Below are 18,515 nucleotides of genomic sequence, written 5' to 3'. Positions count from 1 at the left end.
AGTGCACTTCTGCGTGTAAAAGGAAAAAACTTAACACATGCACTTTTTAATAAGAATATGTATCTAACTGAAAAATCACCTGTTGTTGAGCCATCCTAGTTAAAGCATGTATGCTGCTGCAGTACAGTTTAGTTGTACAAGATTTTTTATGTAACTTGTAATTTGAGTTATGTTTGTATGAAGTGCATTCTTTTCCATTTGGTAGGAATGCTAAAATGGATTTATGCATATCACATTTTTAGAAGAAGAAAAATTGTTGTAATACTGGGAGTAATATGTAGGGAATCTCATTCTAGTAATGTTTCTGCAAGGATGGTGTTTTCTGTGCTATGTAGTAATATGACAACAATGTAAAAAGTAAAACATACTGTAGTGCTAATGGCCACAGACTAATTTCAAATCCATTACAAACCCGGTGTTTGGGGCTTGTTTTTACTTCTTTTTCATTACATCATTATCACATATATAGGTACCTGTCTGGAAGCTTTGGAAAACCTGTTTTTTTGTTGTTGGGGAGTGTTTAGTTTAGTTTTGGTTTTTTTTCTTTCTTTTTTTCTGTTAAATTACCTGGACTGGGCCTTCCATGTCTTGCCCCTGCCGTCTATAAGACAGATAGAGAAGTGAGAGATTTCCATCATAGATTTAAGTTAATGAGGGGATTTTTTTGAATTGCATTAGAAAATTAATGTTTTCTGTCATTCATTTAACCCAGAAACTACCACATTTGTGACTCAAAGCATGTTCTAAATTAGGGAGGAGAAAACAAATAGATATATTTTTTTAAGTCCTTAAAAAGAGCACTCTGTACTTTAACCACAAAATTGAAACTTTGTCTGTATAGTTGTCTTGGTTTAGGGCAAACTGGGGAGAAAACCTCTAAGGGGTTCCTTTAGAAAGCAGATTTAAGCAACCCCTCTTCTAACTGGTTTGGGAAAAGATTTCTTTGCAGAAGAGTGGAAAAAACCTGTTTATTTAACAGGCAAAGTATTCACTAACATAAAGAATGAACAATATTAAGCAATAAAATTTCTTGCTGTTTTGAAGAAATGACAAACTCAGAAAGTTCCCTTAGTGGACTGTAGCTTGGCTTGCTTTGTTTTCTATTAGTCTTTCCGGCAGTGGATCCAGTGTCTTAGGCCTCGGTGGGTTTTTTGGGTTTTTAGTCTAGAGTAGGTTTGAACAGTTCTAAGAAAAAGAAAAACATAGTCTAGGGAACTTTTATGCCTTAGCTAGATAAAAACTGACTAAAAGCAAAGGAGAGCTCTGTCCTGCTGTCTGTTTGTGTTGCAGATAACATAGTCTAGGAGAGAGGGATGCAGGGGAGCAAGTGCAGTTTCTGATAACAAACTGTGCTTCTTTTCTCTCCTCTTTTGCTCTCAGAATCAGTCTTAAAGGTGCAAAACTTATTTCTGGGCTAAACACATGAATGGGGATACAAGCACCATAAAGTCACCATAGGACATTCTATTCCTTATCTCTATATTGTTAGCTTAGTACTAAAACTAGCATATATTCTAACTTTATAATCGCATACATTATATAATACATATATACATATAGTATGTAGCTATATCTAGACAATGGCAGTAATATTTAGTAAACAGTGATATTTGCACATGGTTCTTACTTAATAATCAGATCTCCCTGAGGTACACATTGTGTTGTTTCATCTTTCTGAATTATCTATTATGTGTAACTTGGTTTTTGAGCAAAGATAACTCTATGACTGCATTTGTTTGTACTTGAGGCAGAACTGATCTTTATTGTCTTTTCTAACAAACCTCTGACGTGCATCACTGGGACTTTGTTTCTGTCTACTATATGCAGGGGCTCAGATTGGGCAGGGCCTGCTTGGTTGGTGGAACTTGAGGTATTAACTAATTAGATGGCCTTTGCTAGATGATGCTTTTAATTTTTGAAAGATCTTTTACTCATTGTTTTTGAGGTGGTTTTTGACAGTCTATTGTACTTTTTTATTTTGCTTGTAGCTGGTGCGTGGTAGGGGATATGATATACTCACTTAATGCCATGTGTTTTAGTCTAGGTGTTGATAAGGCTGTTTTTGAAAGGAGTCCTGTTGTCTGATTTAATATTTTTAGGCGTACTATTTGGACTACTGCCTACCATATTATAGGGGTTTTAGCTGCTTGGTTTGTTTGATCACAGTGCACGTCTTATAGTCATGAATAACTTGTATGGTTAAATTTACTCCTTGGTTTTATGCCTACTTATAAGAGGCACCTTTACCTTGATGACTTGAGGCATCATTAGCCTAGTTAGCTAGGAACAGCTCTCTCTTGTGTTGCGAATTTAAGTCTGTTTTTGACACTTTTATTTTTGCAGCCTGATTTACCTGTTGATTATTTTGGTGCTCCTCATTAGCTTTACTCTTGGGGATATGGGCATTTACATGGCAGACTTTTATAGGTAGTTTCTCTATTTTGGTAGTAATGTCTTTTTACTCTTTAGTAGCCTAAATTGGTTTTCTTTTACGCTGTTAATTGGCTTTTTTTTCTAACTATCCCCACTGAGTATTGGCTACTTCTATGAATTAAGTGTAGATGTAGAGCTTTGGCTATTTCTCTCTTTTAGCAGTGTCTAGGACTAGTTGAATGGCTTTTAGTTTAATGAGTTGGCTTGATCTACCTTTTCCTTTAGTAGATTTTGTGACTTGTTGTGTTGAGTTCTATACAGCTGCTTTTTAATTTCATTTCATCCCTACAATGCAACCGGAACTCTTAGTAAAAACAGCATAACGTGTTTCTTCTGCTGGTAGTTGGTTGTATGGTGGAGCTTCTTTAGCCTGTGTGATTTCTTGTTTCGCTTCATTAGTGAGACTAAAGTTTTCACTTTTAGGCCAATTTGTAATGATCTCTAAAATCCCAGGGTGATTTAGGTTTCTAATATTGGTGTGCTGTATGATTAGAGCACTATACTTGTTCTGTGCGGCTTTGGTAGCATGGTGGATAGAGGTAATTCTGTTTTGAACATCTACCTTAGCACTGGTAGTCAGGGCCCCAGGAGTTGTGCTTTAGTGCCAATTACTTTTGAGGTGGTTTGGACTCTGCCGTAGGCCGCTAAAAGTTTTTGCTTTAATGGAGTGTAGTTGGCTTTAGACCCTCTGTGGCTTTGACTTTAAAATCTTAGTTGTTGACTTTCAGTCTTACTAGGCACTTTCTGCTAAAAGCTCTAGGGTAGACCAGCTGTAGAGTAGAGCACATTCTTTATATCTGGTCTTGTCTTGACTGGGCTAAGGGCTATTGCATTAATGATTTTCTGCTTGATCTTGGTGAAGGCTTGTTGTTGTTTAGGGCTCCACTGGAAAGCCCTAAGTTCTTCTTGCAGGTGACCAGGTAGAGAGGGCTTACAATCTGGTTGTGTTTAGGAATATGCCTTCTCTAAAAACTTAGGGCACTTAAGAAAGCTTGTATTTCTTTTGTGTTGGTGAAGACATTGCTGTGATCTTGTTGATGACATCAGTGGGAACTTGACACAGTCTATCTTGCTACTTTACTCTCAGGAACTGGATCTTTTAAGCAGATCCCTTAACTTTGCTTTTTTTGACAGTGAAACTGGCTTTTAGAAGAATTTGAATTTTTTTTTTTTCTCCTTTTTCAAACATTTCTGCTGCTGTGCTCTCCTACACAGTGATGTCATCAATGTATTGCAGATGTTCTGGAGCTTTACCCTTTTCTAATGTAGCTTTGATCAGTCCACGGCAGATGGTAGGACTGTGCTTTCACCCTGGGGGCAGTCGGTTCTAGGTGTACTGCATTCCCTTTTATGTGAAGATAAACCGAGGCCTGCATTCTGTCGTTAAAGGAATGGAGAAAATAGTGGCATACCGTTTCACAGCCTTGGACTCCAGCTGGTACTGGAGCTCTAATGTGTCTGGCATATAGTACTCAATAGTGGAGTCACTTAGTTTAAGGCATGATAGTTCACAGTCAGTCTCCATTCTCCTTCAGGTTTGCATATAGGTTAAATGAGCTGTTGAAAGGTGAGTGGGTTTTTGCTGATCACTCTTCAGCTCTTTAGCTTACAGATTATGTTATGGATGGGAATCACACAGTTGTTTTGTACTGCCAGCAGTGCACTGTCAAAGTGGCAATTGGTACTCATTGCTCTTCTCCCTTCAGAAGTCGTATTGCAGCTGGGTTTTCTGATAGTCCAGGCAAGGTGTTCAGTTGTTTGACGCTCTCAGTCTTAACAACTGCTATCTTAAACACCCACCTGAGTCCCTTTGGGTTTTTTAAATACTCACTTTAGAGGAAATCTTTGTGTAAAATGCATGGGGCTTTTGGGCTAGTCACAGTAGCGTGTTTCTTACACTCATTTCCAGTCAGGCTTATATTAGCTTCTACTAAAGTCAAGTCTTGTGACGCCCCTGTCACACCAGCAATCGAAATAGATTTTGCTCCCCCATGTCTCAATGGGATTAATGTGCTCTGTTGTTGACCAAGGCTTCGTATTTTTGTGGTTTTCATGTGCTAGGCCAATGAATTCACACAGTCTAAAAAATATTATTTTCTCTACTCTCTACCTGGTTAAAGGCAAGGCCCCTCTAATCTTGGTTATCCTTTTTTCCTCGAGTGTATGTCTTGGAGGTTTTTAAGGGGATTAGACACGTCATTATCATCATACCTGGTAGTTTGGCTGCAGGCTACTGGAGCTGCTTCTTTTTTGGTGGAACTTCTTCTCTGAGTCTTGCTGTCTTTTCATTTAAGCACCAATCCTGCCAGAGCAGTAGATTTTCCATCCTATCTCCTCATATTTTCTCCACAATCACATGGGAAAAACCACAGCTCAGTTCATGGGGTGTAGCTTCTCTCCCTATCTGAGGGACATCTGCGTTTGATACTACAGCTTCTGATCTGTACTGCTGAGATTTGGAGAAAGCCCTCTTTCATTTCTTCTCTAATCTCCTCTCTGGGTTTCTCGTGATTCTCCTCTATCTTATCTTCTAATTTCTGCAGACATGTTTTCACAGCTGTGATTCTGGCATGTGTTGGGCCATGTACAGCATCTGCATGTGCTCGGAGCTTCTTTGCCGTATCAAGCACAGTCTCCTCCCTGTTACCCCACTTCATTATTGCTGAAGCAGGAGCGTATTTTTGTAGCCTAAGTCATATAAGTTTTTGGCACATCACAGATGTACATGGTACCAAGACTGGATTTAAAGTGTTTAGGTCATCTGAGAAGACCGTTTTTGTCACTGCCATTTCTCTCAAGCATTGAATCCCTTCTTCTGTGGTCTTCCACGGGGTTTGCTGCATATAGAGATTGTCCTTATGCAGATATCTTTGTGCCCAGAGGCTGTGAGTGTTAGCCCCCCTCATCATTCCTTGGTCAATGACAGGATCAAGTGACAGGGATCTCAAATGCCTCACTTCAGTACTATCCAGAATTGTAGCCTTGCCTGCCGCATCCCAAACGTAGACTAACCAACTAATTAGAGATTCATCAGGTCATTAAGTGTAATCTTTTCTTAGGCTATGAAGGTTCTTCAGGGAAAAGGACTCAAAAGTGACTTTTGATCTTGAGTCAGTTGCTTTGACTTCTGATTTTGTGTCAGTAGCTTTGACTCTGACTTGTGTCAGGAATTGGCACTGAGGGGCCTTCTCCCAGATCATCATCATCAATCACTGCCTGATCAGTTTTGCTTGTGCGCTTCTTTCCTGCGGCGACTGCCAGTGGCTTAGGCTCACTGTCTGGTTTAGCTACAACCTGAGTAGCTGGGGTGTTGGCTGTAGCCTGAGTGACTGGGGTAGCTGCTGATTCATCTCCCTGCCCCTCGCCTGTATCTGCTGCCCTACAGTATCTAGTGGCATGTGATAAGCATAGGCCAGGGCCCAGCTTATTGCAATGATCTTTTTTTCTTTCAAGTCATTATGGCAGTTCTCTTCCAGATATTTCCCCACCTTGTCTGGGTTCTGAATTTGTTAATGTGAAAATTCTTAGGCTGGGGGATCAGAAAATTCCTTCAGGATTGAACCCATTCTCTCCTGTTTTCTACACCTGGATCTGTTTCTGGGTCAGGGGTCTCATTAACTCCTTTGGACAGCTCAGCCTCCATTCTAGAGGAACTGTAGACCATATAGAGGAAGCTTACTAGATTAAATACTAGGAAGGTGGTCCCTTTAACATTCAGGGGAAACTGAACATTCTGAAAAAGTGAGTTAAGGTATTCAAAGGAGAAGAAGGAAAGGGAAGGCTGAAAAGCCTCATCCCTTGCTCTTCTTCTAAGAAACTGGGTGCAATTACCTATGAGCTCCCAAAACATGCTGCTGGAACTAGAATGCAGGGTAGGATGAAGAAACCATACTTGTCTTAAATAGACTCTAGTATCTTAGTAAACTCCCTATAAATGATTATCACCAAACCCAGTGCAATAGCTGTTCTAATCCATGCCCCTCTACTGTAAAAACTATGTGTTAGGGACAATACTGGATCTATTTCCAGATAAGAAAATAAGCCTAGGGACTAGAAAGGTATTAAAACTTTAAAAATCCTGGGGACTAGAAACAAGTAAAGGCTTCCACCCAGAGAGACATCATGAATTCAAGCAACAGAGCTACTGATTACTTTATCTCGATACCGTGAAAGTGCAACTAAAATGCAGCCAGTACAGGCTTTTTCCACTTTCTCAAGCCTTGCTTTGAGTGCCAAAAAAATGTATTTGTCCTGGTTTAGGGCACATTTGAGAGAAAACCTCTAAAGGGGTTCCTTTAGAAGGCAGTTCAAACAGTGTTCCTACCCAGCTGGTTTGGGAAAATACTTCTTTGGAGAAAAGTGGAAAAAACCTGTTTATTTAACATGCAAAGCATTCACCAGCACAAAAAATGAACTCACTGCTCTGAAGAGATGACAAACTCAGAGAGTTCCCTTCGTGGGCTGTAGCTCAGCTCACTCAGTGTTTTGTCAGTCCCTGCCGTGATGGAATGCAGCATCCTAGGCCCTGGTCAGCCACAGATGTGAGCTCCTGGTGCCATTCTGGATGTTCACTCTAGAGTAAGTTTGAACAGTTCCAAGAAAAAGAAAAGGCACAGTCCAGGTACTTCTGTGCATCACCTAGCTACAAACTGACTAAAAGGAAACGCGAGGTCTGTCCAGCTGTCTGTCTCTGCTGCAGAAAACACAGTCCAGGAGAAGGATGCAGGGGAGCAAGTGCAGTTTCTGATAACAAACTGTGCACTTCTTCCCTCCTCCGAACAAACTGTGTGCTTCTTCTCTCCTCCATTTGCTCTTGGAACAAGTCTTAAGGGTGCAAAACTTATTTCTGGGCTAAACAGATGAATGGGGATACAAGTATCATGAAGTCACTTGAGGACAATAGTTCATGCTGATATGGTTACATTATGTCAGCTTTCTCTACAGGAATATTACTTGTTTGGCTGAAATGTTGTACCTAGCTGTGTTGAGAGTGGCAGTAAGAGGTGAAGGGGGCAGCGGGCATGCTGGATGCTCCTTCCAGCATAAAAAATCCCTGGGATTTCATGCTCATGTGCCTCTATGTGAGGCAACCAGCATCCATTTAAACAAATTTTGTGGAAATTGAGGAGTCCCTGTCTGTTACTCTGGACACTGAAATGTACTTATATTGAGGTATCGAAATACCTAACTTTTTTAACACAACACAGGACTTTAACTCCTGTTCAGGCCCAGTATTAGTGTGCTATAGTATTAGTAGTACATGGAATACAGAATTTGTCACCTACTGGGAGGTAGTAATGGCTTAATTCCTGCAGGATTATTACTGTCTCTGCTGGAGAAAGTAGAGGAGAAAAGAGGGTGACAGGGAAGGTTTCTGAAGGTTATGAAGGTTTCTGAAAATAGTTTTGCATGTGTGATTATTGTAGTAATTGAAATTGGTGTTAGCAACTGTAGGATTAACGAAAATCTTCCAGCATTTTCATACTGAGGACTTTTGTCTAACTGTCTAAAATACTTGTACTATTAATGAGCTTCTACCTAGGCTATAGATCACTTGCTGTAGTTTCCCAAGACACTGTGTGTTCATGAGTTCCAACACTTTTTTAACTGTAAGATACTAAATTCTGTCACTAAAATAACTGCAAGTTCATTTACATTTTTGTGTTTCTGTGTCACTTTGTCATGTAGTTATTAGGATATTCTATATTCCTGTATTGAAGAGAGGAAAAAAAAGTTTCCATTAAATTCCCCTTTATAATGATGTAAGTCAGAATAGAATAGAATGTTTCAGTTGGAAGTGACCTACTATGATTATCTAACCCAGCCACCTGACAATTTCAGAGCTGACTGAAAGTTCAGTCAAATTCAGGGCATTGTCCAAATGCCTCTTAAATTAGTTAGTTTGAAGAACATTGATACATGTGGCTTGCCAGCTGGTTCTGCACTTAAACTTCCACCACATCAGTATGGTTATCTACTAGATGTAGGAGTCACAGCTGGGATATTGGTTTTACTTTGCAACTGATATATTTCAGCACCTTCTTTGATGACATTCCCTCTAAGCTTAATGGAGATGGAATAGAAAGCTTTTGTCTCTGGGTAGAAAGAGACCACTGAATATTACTGGAGCAATGAGAATATCTTGCAGCACTCAACCCAGAGTGACTGATTGTTATACTTGCTCCAACAACTGAAGATAAGTTTTCTGTGTTCTTCTGACTTGTGAATCTGCAAAGTCTTTTGCTTATTGGCACGACAAGTATTGTGCACACCAACCTGGGGTGCAGAATATATGACCTGGTTTAAAATGTTTCTCTTTACTAGTAGATTTTAAGTTAGGAAGTTCTAAGGAAGAGATGAAGAAACTACTGTTAATATTGTAGCTGAATTAACATAACTTTGGAGGACAATTTTTTATGTAATGATGTAAAATGGACATCATACATGGATTCAGTAATTTCTAATTTTTTTATAAATTAGGTATTAGTTGTGGGTAGATGATCCTAATGTCAACAAATTTTATAATGTCATTAAAGTTCATAATCTCATTGTATGTAATAAATTCTGAAATTAGATACTTCATTGATTGAAAAGGAAATGTGTGTATAGTAATGCTGCTATCTCTTTTTTTTAATAGGGATGATGATGTCACAGTTTAATATTTCTCAGAATTCCATGCGTGGTAGTCCTGCATCTTCAAATTATCAACAAACCACTATCTCACATAGCCCTTCCAGGTAATCCTTTCTTTTAAGTGGGATGGGAGGGGTGTGAACTACAAGCTGTTGCTACGCTGACAGCCAATTCTTGTTGCAAATATGTAAGTGAAGGATGGTCAGTGTCATAAAAAATTTGGCATTTGTCTGATGGCAGGGTGTTTTCATGTGTAAAGAGATATCTTTCTGTAAGTGAGCTAATCACTGTATTCTAAGGATTTATGATGAATTCTCCTCTCTTTCACTCCGTCCCATAATTTGGCCAAACTTTCTTTCCTGCCTAAGGAGTCCTTCTGCCTCCTGTTACTCTCTGGTTGTCTTCTACCCATGTCAGAGGCTGAAACTGGTGGTAAGAGGATAGGACAGAATAGGCTGGTGTGTTCCAGCTTCTCCCATTTCTGGTTTAGCAGAATGGTGGGAAAGAAGATTACTAAAAGCATGGAGTACTACTGTAACAGTTACGCAAAAGGCTTCTTGCAGAAAGATAGGCCCAGTAGTTTAGCCAATCTTCCAGCAGACTCCTTATCAGATTTCTGGGTTTTTAAGTTTTTGAGCATTTGCAAGTAGCATTTACGTATAATTTAGGTTTTTATTAATATATAAAAATACTCTGGATGAGAGGAGAGAGTTCTGCTTGTAGTTTCAACCCAGATACTGGGCTTTAACAGGTCCCATCTTCAGTTATTAGATATCATTATTAAAATAAACTGACTTCATGTTTCACTTCAAGTTACTGTAACTGGCAAATGAAATGTTCTGTGTCTTCACAACAACCAACACACTTTTAAATTTTTATGTCTAAAAAGGTTGTTTGAGCTTTGAATATTACAATGAATAGTACAAAGTTCTCTTGAAATCCTTGCAAAATCCGTATGTTAAATACTTTGCTGTTTCTTTCTGTGGAAGCTTACCTTCGTGGAGTTCCTGTTTAGAACTTGGGGTTGTGATAGCTCGTAATGTACTTTCTGATGTATTTATTTGGTTATTTTAATTTTGAGAAACTCATATAAGAATGTAAGTAATAATGCACATATATTATTGTCTCAATGTTATCTGTATGGCTTCTTATCTGTAAAATGAGTCTAAGATAAAGCCAATGAAAGAGAAAGTTGTGTTCAGTGGACTTGCCTACAACATTCCTTTATCTTGACAGTGTAGTTCTGTTAGATGGAGTTATTTGGAACCTTACTGAAAATTAAAGAAAGAGTAAATGGCTCCTTGTTAATCCTAATGACCAAGTTGATTAAAACTTTTGCTGTTGCTTTCGTTCAAACTTCTGAGATTAACTTTAGGAAATTGCAGATCTGATTTCCATACATATTTGAGTCATTGCTTCCCTTCCCAAGATGGAAGTCTTATGAAAGCTTTCTATTTATTATCTTCTGACTCTTCAGTAACATGGGCCATTAGGAAAGTATAGATAGCTAAAAATACTGCTTTTGAAGGAAGTTCTCAATTGTGTTGGAGGCTTTTTTTATCTTAAAGAAATTTTCATCTTCTGAAGGTATAATTTCCAAAAGAAATAATGAATTTGGCTATAGTTGCTATTCCAAATTTTAAAAAGTTTTTTGCAATTTTTTTTTTCTTTTTAGCCGGTTTGTGCCACCACAGACAAGCTCTGGTAACAGATTTTTGGCACAACAGAACAGTCCAGTGCCTAGTCCATATGCTCCTCAAAGCCCTGCAGGATACATGCCATATTCACATCCTCCAAGTTACACAGCTCATCCTCAAATGCAGCAAGGTAAGTCTGTGATGTTTATTTTATTCACCTAGTTCAATACTTTCATGTGCACATTTCATGGGCTTCTAATTTCTTTGAAGGACTCACATGCTTTAGGCAAATCTTTGAGGCTGATATATTTTAAGCTTTGATTTTTTTGGCAGGAAAAAGTGGTGGTATCTACTTAATTAAAAAAAATTAAACAGAAGAAGAAAAAAGAAAGCACGTTAATGTAGCAACGCTCCCCTATTTGTGTCAAATTTGCACTGTTGCCCTGTATATGTGACTATGAATATAATCTGAACTACCCAAAACCTGTATTTGTTAGCTGTGAGCATCATTTACGTGTACTAAGGAAAATCTCATTTCTGCTAATGAAAAGTTAAGTTTTCTTAACTTTAGATTACCTAAAGTTAACTTTAGAGATTTTCTAGCCATACTCGCCCTTTTTAGTGTTAGATTAATTCTAAGTTGGCTAGAATTATGCTCAAGGTGTGCAGTAACTGGCAAAGACGACCTTCAGAACAGATGGATTTTTGTTCTTCCCTTGTCTGAAAACAATCCTGAACACATGACCAGTATTAAGGTATTTGGGGCATTTTTTTTGTTGGTAAGTAGAATTCTACTGGATTCTTTTAAATATTTTTTTCATAAAGTTTAACATTGTGCTTAGAATATATATATAACTGTTTTATATGTAATGTTATAGGTCTCATGAATACTTTGTAAGTTCCTAAGGTAGTGAATTCAAGTAACATAGAAGTAAACAAAATTTTCTGTCATCAGTAAGGAAGATACTGACTCTAATTAGAATAGATACGGAGAAAAATTTGGCTAATTTGTAGATGGAATTAATATTTTAAATCCTTTTGAAAAATTTTAGATAATGTGTTTTTAATCAAGATACTTGTAGCAAGTAGGATTCTTGTTCCAATTCCAGATCTCTTGCATCCAACGTTTTAATATCCACTGTTTGGGTGTTCTCTCTGAATCTTTTCAAGTTCATGACTGTATCTATAGAGTTAATTTTCTTGTATTCCAGCTTCCGTATCCAGTCCCATTGTCACAGCTGGGATGAGGAATCTCCATGAAAATAAAGTTTCAAGTCAGTTGCCTGGAAATTCAGCTAATCATCATGCTGATAATTCTAGACATGGCTCAAATGAAGACTACCTACAGATGGTGCACAGACTCAGTAGTGATGTATGTAATGTAATCAATTTATTACGATAAAGCAGATATTTACTATGATAAAGCAAGTATGTGTTTAACTACCTTAGAAGTCAGATATTTTATGATGCTGTTGAGGAATAAAACCATTGAAGATAAATTTCAATTTCAGATGTGTAGACTCATTTGAAAATTCACAGATTATGAAAACATAATACATCCTCATTGGCTGGTCTAATTGGAGAAATGCTAGACACAGAAAGTAGTAAAGTAGTAAGTGTTGTAAACTAGCATTTTTATCAATTTGTGCACTTTCTTAATGGTGCATATGTGTTGCCTGTGCTTTATTTGTAATTGTAGCTTTTAAAGCTGATTTTAGAAGCTATGATGCAGAAAACAATTTGAAGAATATTGAAAACAAATTGAAGACTATTCAAGTTTTGCATCTCTGCATGAATAATAATGTTGCAGTCTTTTGTACTTTGGAGAAGACCTTTGTGAATGAGTATTTTAAGAATCATAAAACTCAAGAAATTAAATTATTTTTATTCATTTTAGGATTTTGTGGCTTTAAAACATAGCGCTTACATAAATGTTTTGCTTCATATACAAAACATAAAGCATAATTGCTTTAATACATCATGTTTCTCTGAAATACAAAATCAGCGAGTATCCCCTTAATGTACCCTTAATGTGTCACTACACATTCACTCAATTTAAGGGTGATTTTTGGTAAACTTGAGCACTTTCCTGGAATATAATTCATCATTTGTTGAAGCTCCAAACTAAGCAAGTGTAAATGCATGTTTCTGAAAATTTGTCAGCTGTGGTAGGAATGACATCTCTACCCAAAATGTCATATACCCACTCATTCTGTTTAGTTAATTTAGAAAAAGTTGTCTTTGCCTGTGTCTTTGACAATTGTTAATTTTCAATATAGATGTGTTTCTGAGATTTATCACAAGTCAAAGAAAAGTCAAAGTTAGGGAAAAAAATATCAGTTTCATCATTTTAGTGCAGTAGCTAAATGACTAACTCACTAGGATATCAGTTCAGTTTCACTTAAAATAGCATCATATACTTTTGATACGGAATTCACTTTATTGTGGTGGTCTGAATATGAAACTCCTTTGCCCATGAGAACTTCCTCAGAAGGCAACAACTCTTTTTGCAAGCGCTCTTGCAAAAAATAATTGTAATTAACACTATGGTGTAAGTTCAGGTTTATTGTGCTGTGAATGAAAAGAAAAAAATCTAATATAGTTCTGTGCTAAGTGCCCATAGGTGGTAAAACTGATGAAATCTGATTTCTTATGGATTTGTGTTCTTGAGGTTGTAATCACTTTAAGTCCATAAACTTCAAACTCTCTCCTTTTTAGCAGTGCCATCTACTGCTTCAGAAGGCACAGTCTAGTCTATGGCTACACACATGGCATTTGGCTGTTTGGCCATTGTCAGAGTGTGATTGTCCATCTGTTCAGGCTGCTATCTCCTTGAAATACCAGTTTTACTTTCTATCTCACTACTGGATGTGGATTTCTTTCATACAGACATGTAAAAACATAATTATAATTAAACCTTTTATTCTGTTATTTGGGTTAATATTGGTCAAAAGGTTAAAAAGTATTTATCTCACAGATGATTCAGATTAAAAAAATAAAGGAAAGAAATGGCTATGTGAAAAAATTGCCTGTATAGAGATATCTCAAGAAGAGCTACATTAGAATGTTAACTGCTAAAATAACCAATTTGATTAGGAAACATGAAATAACTGTAGAACTTCTTTGGAGAATTTGTTCATTTGTATCACTGTAACTTTTGGAAGAATAAAATTATTAGAATTTGTTTGTAATTATAGAAATTTTCTCTTCATAGATACAAACTTTGCTAGCTTTTCTTTACCCCAACCATTCTCATAGATGCTGTATAAAAAACAGTAGTTGAAGTGGGAAATAACCATTCTATAGTTGAAGTTTAGTGAATGAGTAGTTGTGACCAGCAGAGGGCTCCACAAAAGCATTGGAACAACCCATGTCAAACTCTGAATGGAGATTGGAGTAGTGCGTTTGACATTTTTACATAAGGATAGTGTGGGGGCAAAAACTACACATTTACATTGCTAAAAATAGGGCATGGACATAATTACATTGCAATTAGTATTATATTATGAAGAAGTTTGTCAGAAATTATTCATTGCTTTGGAGCAGGTTGGGGAAGTGCTTCATTTTGCCATTGAGTGGTTTCCTGTTTAACTCTTACAAGCTAAAATCACTCCAGCTGTGTTTTACATGAGACTAACCCAGCTGCTGTGATGGGACTGGTAGAGATTCTGTTCAGTCCTGCCTTCCCTCTGCTGAGGATACAGATACAAGTGTTACATTGTTAAACTATAAGAGCAAGATAGCGTTCTAGATAATCTTTTAAGATTAAGATTAATTTTTAAAGGGTAGATTATGTAAAAACTAGAGTTTTAAAAATCTACATTTTATACTCTATTTCTTTCAAATGGTGTTGTATATAGGTCATGCATGTGCTCATACTTGCGACAAAAAATTCTAAATGGATTCCTAGTGTAAACCCAAAATTTCTTGTCTAGCTAGAAAACATACATAAAGATTTTGTGTGTGTGTGTCTGTTCTAGTTATAAATTCCTTTTATGTCTGATTGGAGCATTGCTTATATTATAGTCTAATAGCAGTCTGAATTACAAAGATTTTCATGGAAGTGACTCTTTTTCTAGTATTTCTTGTGTGCTTTTTGGCCCAATCCATTGTATCAATTTATGTACTATTTCAGTTTTTATTTTAATAGATGTTTATGTTCATATGTTAACTTTTTTTATCATTCTCACTTTAGGATGGCGATCCTTCAATAAGGAATGCTGCGTCTTTTCCCTTGAGATCACCACAGTCAGTCTGCTCTCCAGCTGGAAGTGATGGAGCCCTTAAAGGTAGTCTAGCAGTCATGTCAATTTACATTTCCCAGTCTTAAAGAACAGAGAATTTAAAGAACAGAGAAATTAGAGAATTTAAAGAATTCAGTTTTTCCTCCTGAGTTTTGTATTTAACTAGTACTACAGACTATGGCATTATGTTTTTGGTGCAAAATTATTTTGACCCCTGATCTGGAAGAAATTTCTGATGGTCTGACAATTAACCAATCATCCTTCAAAATAAAGCTCACATTTATGGAGGACAGAAGGATTTAAAATCCTTTCCAATCTGAGAATTAAATTCTTTTTAAGAATTCAGTTGATTTACATAAGAAAAGTTTTAAAGGCAGCATTACGAGTATTGAAGCCTTAACCAGCTCAAAAGTGTTTTAATATGCAGCACTTGTCTTAATAACAATAATGAAATATTAAAAATATAAAAATAAATTAACTCAATACACATAGCATAAATGAAGCCTGAAAACCTTAGCTGTGGAGAGATTTAGGGTGAACTGTCTGTCAGTTGAGAGGAAACAGAAAAAAATAATTCTTTATACTAAAATCCACTTGGTAAGGTAGGAGTTGGGACATATTCTTGTTAATTTTCTTTTTCAGTGATTGTACATTTACAGGGCAGTAATTGAAAGAGATTATCAGGAGATTATCAGGGAGATCTGAATCAGTCTTTTCATTGCTTTGGAAGAAGGATGAAATACAATGAACTTAAATTTAAATAGGGGTTCTAACTAGGTCTAAGGAAAAACTTTTTCACTATCAGCACAGTCAAGTAGTGGAAAAGGATGCCCATAGAATCTGTGAGTTTTCTGTCCTTGGGGGTTTTCAGAGTCAGGTTGGATAAAGCCTGACATAATGTGTTCCTGCCTTACCCTGCTTTGAGCATGAGGGTGAACTAAACATCTCCTGAGGTCCCTTCCTACCTGAATTATCCTGTGGTTCAGGTGGCAAGTGAGAAGTATGTGTATGCCAGGAGCTTCAGTATTTCAGGACGTCTTGTTCTAAAGGACTTCCCATAAGACTCATGTAAATGTGGTTATTTTTCATTCTTTGTCAAGTTTGTAGGTTTGACAAGGTTGTGGATCTAAGTTAGCCCACTCATATATGTGATTACCACTCAGTCATACAATATTTGATTTTTTTTTGTTTAAGTTGCTGCTGTTTCAATTGGCTGTCTCAGAACCCAGTTTTGAAGGGATAGCTTTTCAGACTATTTTTGAAAACAGACTGATTGTATAGTTCAGATTGTAATGTTTCAGCATTAGCATTAAACTGCAAGATCTTTCTGATTTATCTCTATGTTGACTTTACTTTTCCCTTTGATAAATTGCACAACTCAAATACTGCTTCTAATGGTGTTGACATTTTGCCATCATTAAGACATTTATGAACCCTGATTGAGATAAACAATTCTTGGTGCTCCATCTAGTATTTTAGAAATGCATGGTAGAGTTGTAAATAATTTCAGTGTTATTAAGAACATGGGATCCTCTACAGGGAATTTTTGGCCTATGATTTGTAGTGAAAGTTGGGATGAATAAAAGTATTTATGCTGAGCTTTTTGTTGCTCTCTTATTAGTCCCTAAAAGTTTGGTTAGCAGGTCACAAACCTTGATAAAGAAAAATGTACAAAATACTTACCATTTGTCTGGAAGGACAATAAGAATGGCAAAAGGTGTAACTAATCATAATCAGAGGGAGATTTCAGGAAGGTTATAATGCCAGAGCTTTCTTACAGAACATAGAGGTTTGAGACATTTACCAAAGGTTACAAGACTTCTGGAGAAATGGAGACCATGATTGCACAGTCTTGAATTACCTTTGCACTGAATGTAGCTGTCTGTGTGACAGAATCTAAATGAGGGAGAAGTTTTGTTTGCAACATAGGTCAGTATTTGAGAGATGACAGGACTTACTTTTGTGTTTTGGGTGGTTGTTAATTTAGTCAGTGGAGTAAAATTTCACTGTCTTTGTTCACTTCTGCTTCACTAAAGGTACAAGAGCAGCTGAAGTTTAATCCAAAATTTTTTTAGTTTTAGCTATGGAAATCATAATGCCTCCCTTTTCAATTTGTCATCTTGCCAGTGGATGACTTTTTAAGAACTCATTCTGTGAATAGAGTATGGAGTGTCATGGAGTGTTTTCCTCTTGTTGACCTCATGAAATATCCCCTGGATTCCGTTACTGAAGATTGATTACTCATCTGAATATTTTATCCATTTGCTCTACTTTCCTATTGCTATGCAACCTCACATTTTATTTCAATTCTTAATTTTTTCTTGAGGAAATCTCTAAAGAGTTGGATAAAGGAAAGGCTTCCATAATGCTTTTAGTCCGCTGCTTTATGAAGAGGTGTGTTCATATAATTTCCAGTCCTGTTCCTGCACTGTTGTCTAAATCCTTAGGAAAACATCTGTAAGGACTAGCAACAACTCTTACAAAATTATGTAATTTTGCACTCTTTTTCACAAATATGTTGTATTCCCTCTAGAAATTGTTAATGAATATTTGATTATTTTCTGAATAATTTGGAAAAATCCCATCTATTTTCTTAGGACTTTATGGAATTTCTTCAGTCAGATTGCACTACATTTGGTCTCGGAATATAGAATAGATAAGAAGAATTAGGGATCTTCTCAAATCTATAGTGTAGACTTCAGTACTCTCTCTTCAATGCTACTTGTGAAGAAAAAATGCCATCTTCCTTTCTCTCAAAAGAATGGCAGAAGAACTTTATTCAAGTTTGGGGTTTTTTTGATAGTACCAAAATAAACATTCATTCCAGTTTCTTCCTTCAAGTCTAAATTTTTTTATGCAGGGAGGCTCTGAATACTCCCCTTCTCAGGTAGAACAGCCAAAGCTTGAGTTTTTCATGAGGCATTTCAAACTCTGGGTAGAGTGGTGGGACTCTTCTCTGAAAACTATTGGAAGAGGATATGGAAAGTGAATACAATCTGTCCCTAAAAACTTCTCAAATGTATGTTCTTTGTCTCTTATATGCTATCCCTTTAGGTTTGAATTTTAAATTAAGTTATGCTCTTTGAAAATAAGTGTCATTGTTGTCTGCTAATCAAAATAAGTAGCATTTTCTTTGTATCTAATGCAAAATTCCTCTAGTAAACTTTCCAGAGGAAGATTCTAGGATTTTAGAAAAAGCTGCAGGAAAGGATTTGAGGTCTTGCCATCTTTTTACACTCATGTTGGCTGAGCTGTAGCAATACTACTCTCAGTAACTTCTGTATATTTTAAAATGTCAGTAATAGAGTTTCCTTGGCTTTGCCATAGAAGTTATTCAAATTCTTAGTGTCAGAAAGCTCCTAAGGCTTAACCTGAATAATTTTTGTTGCAGTTAGTCATGATGCTTCATTACTTCTTTCCAATGGGCAAAGAAAAACAGAACATGTCCTTTTTTTTTACATCAGACATTTGCATATCAAAGAACATTATCATGTCTTTCACTAATCTAATCTACAAACTGAACAGCACAGTTTCTTTTACTTTTACATAAATCATCATTTCTGAGCTT

The 18,515-nt window shown here is 36.7% G+C and overlaps 1 protein-coding gene across 7 annotated transcripts in view; it reads left to right on the top strand.

Moving 5' to 3' along the window:
- NIPBL (NIPBL cohesin loading factor) overlaps positions 1 to 18,515 on the top strand; it is a 147,764-nt gene that overhangs the window by 53,844 nt on the left and 75,405 nt on the right. For all 7 annotated transcript variants that reach the window (XM_059492651.1, XM_059492650.1, XM_059492654.1 and 4 more), the window contains exons 5-8: positions 9,071 to 9,170; positions 10,742 to 10,893; positions 11,915 to 12,075; positions 14,899 to 14,992. In XM_059492651.1, coding sequence (XP_059348634.1) covers positions 9,071 to 9,170; positions 10,742 to 10,893; positions 11,915 to 12,075; positions 14,899 to 14,992 — 507 coding nt within the window. The remainder of the gene's footprint in view (positions 1 to 9,070; positions 9,171 to 10,741; positions 10,894 to 11,914; positions 12,076 to 14,898; positions 14,993 to 18,515) is intronic.

Source organism: Ammospiza nelsoni, chromosome Z (genome assembly GCF_027579445.1).
Source record: "Ammospiza nelsoni isolate bAmmNel1 chromosome Z, bAmmNel1.pri, whole genome shotgun sequence".
Taxonomy (NCBI): domain Eukaryota; kingdom Metazoa; phylum Chordata; class Aves; order Passeriformes; family Passerellidae; genus Ammospiza; species Ammospiza nelsoni.
The sequence above is the reverse complement of the archived record's forward strand: the minus strand, read 5'-3'. Positions and strand labels throughout refer to the sequence as shown.